This window comes from Zingiber officinale, unplaced genomic scaffold (genome assembly GCF_018446385.1).
Source record: "Zingiber officinale cultivar Zhangliang unplaced genomic scaffold, Zo_v1.1 ctg61, whole genome shotgun sequence".
Classification (NCBI taxonomy): domain Eukaryota; kingdom Viridiplantae; phylum Streptophyta; class Magnoliopsida; order Zingiberales; family Zingiberaceae; genus Zingiber; species Zingiber officinale.
Genome location: NW_024589959.1, coordinates 358,941 through 369,671, shown reverse-complemented (window position 1 = coordinate 369,671; position 10,731 = coordinate 358,941). Strand labels below are relative to the sequence as shown.

Sequence of the window (10,731 nt, the reverse complement as noted above, 5' to 3'; positions counted from 1 at the left end):
GATAAAGGGGAAGACTTTCATTTTACAATCCACAGGACATTCAACCTCAAAAATGACTTAATTAAACTGAGTTAAGAGCAAAGTTTGATTATGTTTAAGCTTAATAAACTGAGACGTAATCTAAAAAGTTTATGAATCAGATCAATAGAATTTATTTGGAGCAGAGTCAACCGAAACAAAAGTCATTTTGATAGAGGGCAGTACTGCACTAATAGGCATCTCTTAGCAACTCCATTCCCTTTTGCTTCCCTTAATTAAACTATGGTCTACTCATCACTATTAGTGAACTTCTTTTCTAAGTCTATGTCTTTTTGATATATTTTTTCTATGTTCTTTCTCTATCGGTTTTTTTCTTTCCATGAAGTGAACCCTCATTCTTGTATTTCAAGAGATGCAAAAATATTTCAAGAGATGTTCTTTCTCTGATTTATACAGTAATGCAAAAATTGCTTATTTTCTGTTTTTGAATTGATTTAGCATACAATCTATGACCATTAAAAACTATTTGAATCTAAGTAATTCTCGTTTGCTTAATAGGGTGGTATTTCATGTCATCATCAAGTTACTGCTCCATCGACAATACGAAGTTTGAACATGTACCATGCAGAGTCTGCGGACGAAGAACATTGGTATGTGTTTCTAGATCGATCAAAAATCCCGGAAGGAGGTATTATGGATGTGGCCAACATGGTTGGCAAAAATGGGTGGTAGCCGATACTTTGTCTGATGAAGATAGCAGTGAAAGATGTCGTGGAAGGTTAGGTAGAATAGAGTCAAGGTTAGGAAGTGAACACATTGCTTCTCGTGGACATATTCTAGGAAATTGGAATGTACCATCAGTGGTCTGGATATTAGTTATAGTGAATTTGACTCTTTTGGCCGTATACCTTATTACTCTGTTAGTTCGGTCTTGTTAATTAGTTTTGAGTAATGTTGTTGTTGTAATATGACAGATTAAATGTTTGTAAGAACCAGCTGAAGGCTAATTGGTTTATTAGTTTAGGTGGTTAATTAGTGTTGACTAATGTTGGTATTGTAATGTGATAGGATAATTAGTTTTTAGTTAAGATGGATGATGCGAAACATGTTATATAATGGTTTGAACATTTTGTAATGATTTATTTAGCGTTGTTTTTCTTTCGGGACTTAGTTCTCATCTCTGATACTTGTTTAGCCAAGCAAGAATGTGAAATTGTATGGCAGTATTACGTGTTATGTTAAATCCAAGCAAAAATAGTTTATATCTCCCTCCAAAACATGCCTGAAAGAAGCAAAAATAGTTATTTCTATATGGCAAATAGAAATTGCTTGTTCTAGAACATGGCTACAAGAATGATCCAAGCAGTGCAGAAGCAAAGAGGGGCGTGGATTTACCATATGACACGGCACTAATATCCAGTGGTTATACTGTGAGTCACAGCTCGACCTCTTTCATTCACATCTGTTCATCAAGTCATATCACCTGTATTTTTTCTGTGGATATACCGATATTCTCTATCCAGACTTTTAGGTTAATCAAATATAATAATTTTTGTTTAAGAAAGAAATTCTCCAATTTCGTCAATAACCAAGTTTTGTTTATTCCTCAGCCTGACAATCCTGCTGAAGTGGGAAACAAAATCTATGAGATGATGGTCATTGCACTTGGTGGAAGGTGGGGAAGAACAGACTCACTGGGAGCAGCAGAAGAAGCTGATGCCGAGGCAACAAGCTCTGAGGGCAGCTTTGAGACAGTAGAGGCAGAGGTGGTCGAACCATCAGAAGTGAGGACAGAGGATGATCCTTGGAAGGATTAAATCGATTCCTTGAGATTATTTGTGGATTAGGCAAAGGTGATGAGAAGGGGCCAAGGTGATGAGAAAGGGAGTAGTGTAGGTTGAGGGTATTAATTTTGTCATAACGATCAGCGAGAACGAAGTGTATAATCATTATGTTGGCTGAAAGGCCCCAAGGTTGACTGTTGGTATTTGTATGTGTATCGTTTTAATAGGTCATGAGATCGATTTGTGTACGAAATGCATTGTAGATCATTTGACCCCTCATATCAAAGGTCATGAAGTTTTCGTGATTTATTTATTTAAGATTGGGTAAAAAGATCCATCAGTTTTGCTACTCTTACTTGAACCAAATAATGCAAATGCAAGAGAGACAAGAGAAGGTTGTGTTTTCGTGTCACAACTTAGCGTCCTAGTAGAGAATCTTAGTGTGGTGGTTGTGGAGGTAATCTGTCTGGTGTCCGTCGACTATCAGAATTCAGACTGGTCTCACCATTTTGGGCCGGGTCACTGTATCGAGAACTACCACGGCTATCGACACTTTTTGATTTGGGTGAACTCTTGAAAGAGTCATTGACTGGTCCTTTTGTGCCGGCGGCAAAGGCAAATCTCCAATCATCGCCTGAAGCAGCATTTCTCCTTGGGTTGCTTTTTGCACAGCAAGAGAAAAAGGTTTTGGTAAGTTGTTCATCATGGATAATCTTCACAGGTTACCAAAAGTAAATTTCAAATAGCAGAATATTAATCAGGCTGTCCTGTTTGCAAAAACAAATAAATAAATAAATCCTGGTTTAATGTAATCAATGTCTTCAAAATATAAGATCTTCACAGGTCTAAGCAATCAATGTCGTGCAAAAAAGAATTATCAAAGCCCCTCTTTAAGGTAAGGCCGGAAGTATAAGTGAGGGGAATTTCACATATTAAATTGACAGAACTAGAGTATGATCACCAACTAGAGTGGAAATAGGAAGAATACAAAGTATTGAACTCGCATTACATGACCTTATAAACTTTAGAGAATAAGCATCAATTATCACAACAAATCTGCTCAATCAAAACAAAAGTTCAAATCATATTTCTCAAAAAAAACTTCGTCTTTAGTAACCAGCAAAAAAAGGTGGGCCCATCAGAAACAAACTAAGAGAGAATGTAAGCAGAATATATAGTCTCTCAGAGCTTCTGCTTAGTCTCCAGATCAGTCTTCAAATCTTTTTTCACCATCAGAATGTACAAGGGAATCATGCTTGCCATTTTCCATGTTGGTGAGCTCTTCTACACTCACCGTTGGGCCCTCGATGACCTGCAAGCAAATCAATGAAAACCAAATCAGCTTAGCATGATGGATCATCAAATAATTATAGAGAAATTAACTAAGAAAAGGTGGGAACCACCAACTTGATAGTTTTGACTGTTTTAGTTGTAGTGTTATCTTTGCAATGTCCAAGCGTGACCAAAGACTTTATCATTTCTTCATCAGTTTCAATTGATCCAGTTAATTTGTTATCCGAAAAATTTTGTTACTAGTTAGAAGATATCCAATTGAGAGGAATGCCCAAGCTAAAAGAGAAACAACCATTCTTCGTAGCTGAAAATTCTGTGTGCCAACATGCAAAAGAAGACGGCTGGAAAAGTCACTGGGGATGGAATGTCATTCATGTAAACCAAAATGGCAAAAAGGAATAGCACAAAAAATGATCCAGAGAATCCTCCTATTAACTTTCAATAATATTTGTGACAACATAGCAGTGTATTGACAACATCTCAAGAAAATAACCTAATTTACTGATGACAGATGAAGTGAATCACACTACTTAATATTGTACAAACGTTATTAACAATTTGGACAAATTATAGGGACTAACCTTTGCTTTGACATCATATTTTAAGAAACGCATATTATGATGTTCCTTGGCTAGTTGTCACAGAATTAATCACCTGAAATTGTATCCAACAAAGAACCCTATAAATAGTAAATAGAGATATTTGACTACAACAAAGTATATCAAGCAAAAGTTATCTTATAGGTACCGAACAATAATCCTCTATCGCTTAAAACATAATAAAACATACCTTTTTTCTGGCCTTTGCAACTGATTTCTTCACAATTTGTTCAATCTTAGATTGTTTCCTCTTTGTGGGTGGACGACCTCGAGATCGTACTTTTAATGGAGAGTGTATTGTTTTTGAACTCGATGTAGATGCTTCTTTCAGTTGGTCCGCCCTTGAATGATCTGTCTGAATAGCAATCAATTTTTCCTTCGCATCTTTTAAGATTTTAACCAAAATAGAACAACTGTCATCATTATTTGCTCCAAGTTGTTGAACCTCTTGTATCAATGGAGTGAGAATATTATACCGATGTCTTTCTTCATCACAAACATATTCATCATAAATATTAGTGATACTTTGATAACCACGCTTAATATCTTTGCGCCATCGATCCATAATATAATTCATAGGAACCTCAATCACCTTCATTCGTATCAATACAGAGATCACATGCCTACATAAAATTCCACGAAACTCAAAAAGATGGCATAGACACTTAACTTGACAATCTAACTCGGTATAGTGTACCCTGAAGGAAGCATCTCTTATAGGGTCTCCATTTTTTCCCAACAAAGTTTCTACCACTTCAAATATAAAAGCAACCCCTTCTTGCCTCACTAGTGAGGTATTGCAAAACATCAACCCTCTTATCTCATCTTGGAACAACTTAAATAAGTTGTTAGTGTAGAAACTTTGAAATTGTCTTTCAATAGGATAACCAGTAATTACTGGTATCATTGAATTAAATGAACCAAAATCCAAATGTTTTTCTTTTTCAATCTTCTTTTTCAGAGCATTATCATACTGTTCAACAAATTGCTTCAAAGAAGTTTTGGAATGAACATATTCATCAAAAAAAGCATTCATACTTTCACTCCTTTGAGATGTGGACATACCTGCCCAAAACTTATCTTTGACGTACACAGGTATCCATTTATTCCGTTGTTCATACAAAGATTTCAACCAGTCATTGTTCTCCAAATTAAAATGCTCAATCATTGTCATCCATCTCTCATCACATTCATCAACAGTAAGCGAGTTGTAAACAATATTCTTCAATTGTTTCTTTATCATTTTATATTGAGCATGACCACCTAACTTTGCTGGTAGTTTTTTCATTATATGCCAAAGACACAAACGATGATGAGAATTCGGAAATATCTCTTCAATAGCAATTGCCATGGCACGACATTGGTCTGTGATTATGGCCTTTGGAGCACGTCCAAGCATACATGTCAGCCAAGATTTGAACAACCATATGAATGTTTCTGAATCTTCGCTTGATAATAATCCACATCCAAGCAAAATGGATTGACCATGATGATTCACCCCATCAAAAGGAGCAAATGGCATGTCATAACTATTAGTTAAATAAGTTGTATCAAAAGTCACGACATCAGAAAAGTAATCATATGCAGCCCTACATCTTGCATCTGCCCAAAAAATATTTCTTATTCGAGATTCTTCATCTAAATCAAGCACATAAAAGAAGTTTGAGTTCCGACTTTGCATGCGACAAAAATAATTACTCAAGGCTTCAACATCTCCATCCCCTAACCTCAACCTTCTAGCTTCTGAAATAAAATTCCTACACTTTCTCTCATCAAATGACAAATTCTCATAGCCTCCAGCCTCAACTACCAATGAATGAAAACTTTTACTTAAAGTTATTCCTGCTTGATCATTTAATTCAAGTTTCCTCTTTGTAGTTGAATCCAATAATTTATTACATCTAAAATGTCGTGACTTTCCCGGGCTCAAGACATGATTATGTTCAAGAGATACACTATTTATCACAAAGTTATCATCATTCCGAATAACAACATTAATCTTAGCTTTGCAATTCGTCTTAGTAGAAGGTCTAGGGTACAAAGCATTTTTCCTTGAGATACTGTTTTACCACTTTTGGCACATCCAAAACAAAAATATTTTTGCTTTCCATCATCTCCCTTCTTTCCACCTAATTTGGAAATACCGAAACCAACATTCTGAGCATAGGATTTATAAAAATTACGAACTTCATCTTCAGAAAAAAAAGTCATTCCAATCTTAGGAATCATGACTTCATTTAAACTAGACGGAGATAGGTCTTGATGCACATTCTCGTTGTTATCATTTACCTCATTTGAATCACTTTTTCCTTGTTCCATGACTATTTTTCACCTACATTTATTCAAAATAGAAGGCAGATAAGTATTCACCTACATTTTTTTTTATATAAAAAAATAGAAAATAGATTCAAAAAGTGAAGTATCCAGTGAAATTAGCAAGGAATTTTCTTCCATAAAATAAAGGAGGGAGTTGAAATCAAATAAGGAAAAGAGTCTTATTCATAGGAGAACCCCGACAACTCAATCCTAGATCTTCTAGTTTATCTGTAAAGTGACCGTGACTGTAAAATGAAAGTCTTCCCCCTTTATCGTGTTAGGCACATGCGATACAGCAGCCCCCTCACAATACTCAAAAAAAAAATCTAAAAAATTTACTAAGTCTGACCGAGATAGAATCAAACCACTGATCGGATTGTGCCACAGTCTAGTCTTGTTTGCAAGGAGAGTCGAACCTAGCAGTTATCCTGAGGTGAGCAGAGCAACTAAACAGAAGAACATCGAGGAAAATGAAGATCAAAATCGAAGCAAGTTGATTTGGACAAAAAGAAATCACAAAAATCGTAAAATCGGCTAAGTAATACCTGATACCTGGCCTCAGGACAGATTTCGGGCAGGGCGGGGGCGAGGGGAAGAATCTAGGTTGCCTTGGGGCCGAGCGTTCGAGATGGGGAGAGCGGAGATCGAAGCGCGAAGAGCGACGAGATCGCGTTGGATGGGGCGAAGCGCGACGAGAGAGCGTTGGATGGGGGAGGAGAGCGGAGAGACACGATGGGGCGGAGAGCGGAGAGAGCTCTTAGGGTTTAGGTAAGTGGAGAGAAGAGAAAATAGAGTTCGAGATGGAGAAGAGGCGGGCGGAGAGAAAATTTGTGCTGATGTGGAAATGTCCAGGCTGGAGGCCACATGAGTCGAGATAGGAATTCGAGATGAAGATTCGAGATATATATCATTTCTCTTTTATAATTTGTTTTGTAATGTGGATTAATTAATTAAACTTCTAAGTAAAATGGCTAGGACCATTTCTTCAGCTACCATCAGAGTCTTATTCAATTATTTCTGATCGAAATAAAATAAGCATAGAAGACAAACTGTTGGAGAACGAAATGGCCAAAGATGATTAATTCGAAGAAACTAAAATATATATCTTTGAATATATATAATTATAATATTTTCTTTCTTTTTATTTTTTTGTCAATGCTGAAACTTAATTATTTAGACAACTAAATTAATATCTCCCAGAGAGAACTATAAAATAAAAATATTTTCAAGTTAAGATGAATTAAGAGACCGTCAACCTACTCTTCACAATCATCGTAATGATCATTCATTATTCAATAAAAAAATAGCTCCTTTTATTTTCATAGAAAGATACTATATTGTTGTAATTAAGATTATCATAAAATGGGAATATGATAATTTTTAATAAAATTAATTGATTTGGGACCATTTAAGGTGCTTTACAAATTGCAAGAGCACTCTTTGTAAGACACTTTAATATATTCTCTCACCTATCAAGATAAAATTAAGAAATTCTTAAACTCCTTTATTTTCATTTAAAATGAGTAATATAAGGTCATCAAATACTTTAGTAAAAAAAATTTATGAAAAAATATTTTTGTAAAACACTCTGGACATATAGGACTTTGAAATTCATAGATTCTTTTACTTTTTGTCGTAGGTGATAAATATTTATTTAATCTATCATAATCCTTTTAAATCATAAAGTCAGTTTGTAATTAATCACTGGATAAATTGTTTCTTCAAAAATTTTGATCTGGTCCGAAAATGGATGAAATAGAAATATGGGGATGTGGTGTTCTCATTCACCGTCTATAGACTCCGCTCCGACTTATAATATGGATTATGTTAGTGCCAAGCTCCCCGGTATTGACCCTCCGACGCTCAAGTTAATCACCGCCGATAAAGTAGAAGGCGGAACAACAAAAATAAACAGTAGTGAGAACAGTGTCTATCGCGTATCACGTATCTCCGCTAATTCTTGAACCCCCTTTATATAGAGCTTTTGTAGTGCACGTGCATGCTGCCCAAGGCAAGCAGCTTTCCAAAGTTTTTCCTGAAAAGACTTGTTAGTAAAGTGTCACTAACACAGTACCTTAACGAGCCGAGCATATCTATGAAGTGACAGTGAAATCTTCCGTCGTACGATCTTTTGGTTATCTATGCCCGGTGTCAACGGTACTAACTCCCAAAAAGATGTCGATGGATATCAGAGGGAGTATACTGCTAGGTCGAGCGGGTTGGCTGCTCGGCCAGAATTTTGTTGCTCCTATGTCTCGTCCGCTCATACGGAGCTTCGCTACTCCTGTGCATGTGTCCGCTCGACCGTAACTCCGTCGTTCCTATGTCTTGTTTGCTCGACTGTAATTTCCCTGTGCTTGTGTCACATCCGCTCGATCGAAGTTCCGCTACTCCTGTGCATGTGTCCGCTCGACCGTAACTCCGTCGTTCCTATGTCTTGTTTGCTCGACTGTAATTTCCCTGTGCTTGTGTCACATCCGCTCGATCAAAGTTCCGCTACTCCTGTGCATGTGTCCGCTCGACCGTAACTCCGTCGTTCCTATGTCTTGTTTGCTCGACTGTAATTTCCCTGTGCTTGTGTCACATCCGCTCGATCGAAGTTCCGCTTTATCAATCCGCTCGATCGAAGTTCCGTTTTATCAATGTCGAGACATACTGTCTGGCCGAGCGAGGTAACCATTCGGCCCGACATCTGCACATCGTCTCCTCTGTCCACACCTCCCCGTTGATTTTGATCTATATAATGGTTGTTATCCTCTGCAGAATGGGACCCTCTTGTCACCCCATCATATTTATATTCGTTAGAAATTGGTCTCCCACCGACCATGCTAATAATATAAAGACAAAGCCGACAGATGTCCGGAGTCTTACTAGTTCTTCTCTTACGTGTCGCATTTCAACTCCATCTATGCTGACCGTTGACGAAACAAACATGCACGTGTCAATCTTGCCAGACGACGTGTTACAATCTCTGTTCTTGCCTTCCCACGACGCAGCCATGCACACTTCCACGTACTACCGCTCTTCTGTATATTGAATCTTCCTCTCCTCCCCCGTCACTGCTATATAACGCAACTTCGAACTCGGGAAGACACGATACAGTTGGATTTTGCGGAACTATTTTGTGCGATTTTTGGCTTAGTGAGAGTAGATCAATCATCAAGCAGTTTGTCGCCATGGCGTCGAGGCGAGAGGAGCGGGCTGAGGCGGAGGCTAGGAAGGCTGCGGACGAGCTCTCTGCCAGCCGCAGCGATCGCGAGCAGCGGCGCCGGGCTGATCTCGAGCGCGAGGAGTTGCTTTTACAGACGCAGCAGCACGGCCAGACCGCCGAGGAGCGCCGCGGTGGTGTCCTAGAGAGCCTCAAGGAGGGAACTAAGTCCCTCTTCGGCGCGATCACCGGGAGGACTCAGGAAGCCTCGGAGAAGACTGCGGAGAAGGCAGGGGAGACCAGGGACGCCGCCTTGGGAAAGGCCAAGGAGACTAAGGATTCGGCGGTGGAGAAGGCGGGCAAGACGAAAGACGCCGCCTGGGAAAAGACCAAGGAGACTAAGGATTCGACGGAGGAGAAGGCGAGAGAGATGAAGGACGCTGCTGCACAGAAAACAGAGGCGGCGAAGGAGAAGATGGGGGAGTACAAGGACTCGGCAGTCAACACGGCTAAGGAGGCGAAGAACCAGATGGTGGGGAAGGCGGCGGAGTACAAAGATTACATATCCGAGAAGGCAAGGGAGGCAAGAGACACTACCGGCGAGAAGGCGGGGGAGTACAAGGAGTCGGCAGAGGAGAGGGGAAGGCAGGCGGCTGAGAAGGCGAGGGAGACCAAGGACTCTGTAGCGGAGAAGACCGACAAGACGACGTCGCAAGCAGCTGACAAGACAAGGGAAACCAAGGACACGGCTACTGAGATGACAAAGGAGGCGGCAGAGTCTGCCAAGCAGAAACTGGAGGAGTACAAGGACGCCGCGGCTGATGCCGCTCGCAAAGCACGAGATTACTTAGCAGGAACAGGGGAAGTGACGAAGGTAGGTATTGATACTACTCTACGCAAAGTGAAGCAATGCGTATATAATCTTATTCTTTATGTGCTTCAGGAGAAGTTGGCGGAGGCAGAGGACAAGGCGAGGGAGAAAATGGAAGAGGCCAAGCGAGAGGCACGCCGCGAAAAGGAAGAGGAAGAAAGGGAAAGAGAAGAAGAGGAGCGGCGGCGGTCGGTGCACGAGTATGCAATTCCCGGGCAACATCAGCTTTAAATATTTTCTAGAGAGTTCGTAAGTAAATTGTTTGTCAAATTTTGATTTGATTTAAATGTGCAGGGGGCAGGAGAAAGAGAGCGGAGGTGGGCTGGTCAGCGCAATAGGGAGCGTGGCCGAGTCGATCAAGGATAAGCTTTCGTTATCCAAGGAGGAGGAGGAGGAGGAGGAGCGGCGAGAGCCGGTGAAGAAAGAAGACGCGACGGTAGTCTGTCCGGCGGTAAAGGAAAGGGACGACGATGTAATGGTGCGAGTGAAAGAGGCGGACCAGTCGACGGGGCAGTGGTTCAATGACGTGGGGAAGTTGGGCGAAGAGGGGACGGGACCGCCGGCGCTCCACGACGGGAGACATGGGAAGTGATCGCTTTGTTAACGTTGCACGCGCCGTTGCCTGTTTTTTCCTTTTCTTTGGACGTGTAAGATAATAAAATCCAGTTTTTGTTGCGCACTTCGACTCAACAAAATAATAAGAGATCCTCATAGGATCTTTCCAATCGACTCAAGTTGTAG

General features: G+C 39.9%; 2 protein-coding genes and 1 pseudogene across 2 annotated transcripts; 2 read left to right on the top strand and 1 right to left on the bottom strand.

Annotated features, from left to right (window-relative positions):
* Positions 1-601: 601 nt before the first annotated feature.
* LOC122037527 (heat shock protein 90-5, chloroplastic-like) lies at positions 602-1,912 on the top strand. Its single transcript, XM_042597036.1, has 3 exons — positions 602-629; positions 1,318-1,409; positions 1,590-1,912. The coding sequence occupies exons 1-3, from the start codon at positions 602-604 to the stop codon at positions 1,794-1,796; spliced, it is 327 nt and encodes a 108-aa protein (XP_042452970.1). The 3' UTR covers positions 1,797-1,912.
* Positions 1,913-2,200: 288 nt separating this feature from the next.
* LOC122037526 lies at positions 2,201-5,974 on the bottom strand (annotated as a pseudogene).
* Positions 5,975-9,058: 3,084 nt separating this feature from the next.
* On the top strand, positions 9,059-10,719 carry LOC122037538 (late embryogenesis abundant protein At3g53040). Its single transcript, XM_042597048.1, has 3 exons — positions 9,059-9,993; positions 10,063-10,190; positions 10,285-10,719. The coding sequence occupies exons 1-3, from the start codon at positions 9,148-9,150 to the stop codon at positions 10,580-10,582; spliced, it is 1,272 nt and encodes a 423-aa protein (XP_042452982.1). The 5' UTR covers positions 9,059-9,147; the 3' UTR covers positions 10,583-10,719.
* The last annotated feature ends 12 nt before the right edge of the window (positions 10,720-10,731 follow it).

Bases quoted from the DNA above. Each gene is read 5' to 3' on its own strand.
- LOC122037527 (XM_042597036.1), top strand. From the start codon at position 602: ATGCAGAGTCTGCGGACGAAGAACATTG. The intron at 630-1,317 runs GTATGTGTTTCT...TGCTTGTTCTAG, and splicing joins TCTGCGGACGAAGAACATTG to AACATGGCTACAAGAATGAT. The intron at 1,410-1,589 runs GTGAGTCACAGC...TTTATTCCTCAG, and splicing joins TAATATCCAGTGGTTATACT to CCTGACAATCCTGCTGAAGT.
- LOC122037538 (XM_042597048.1), top strand. From the start codon at position 9,148: ATGGCGTCGAGGCGAGAGGAGCGGGCTGAGGCGGAGGCTAGGAAGGCT. The intron at 9,994-10,062 runs GTAGGTATTGAT...TATGTGCTTCAG, and splicing joins GAACAGGGGAAGTGACGAAG to GAGAAGTTGGCGGAGGCAGA. The intron at 10,191-10,284 runs GTATGCAATTCC...TTAAATGTGCAG, and splicing joins CGGCGGCGGTCGGTGCACGA to GGGGCAGGAGAAAGAGAGCG.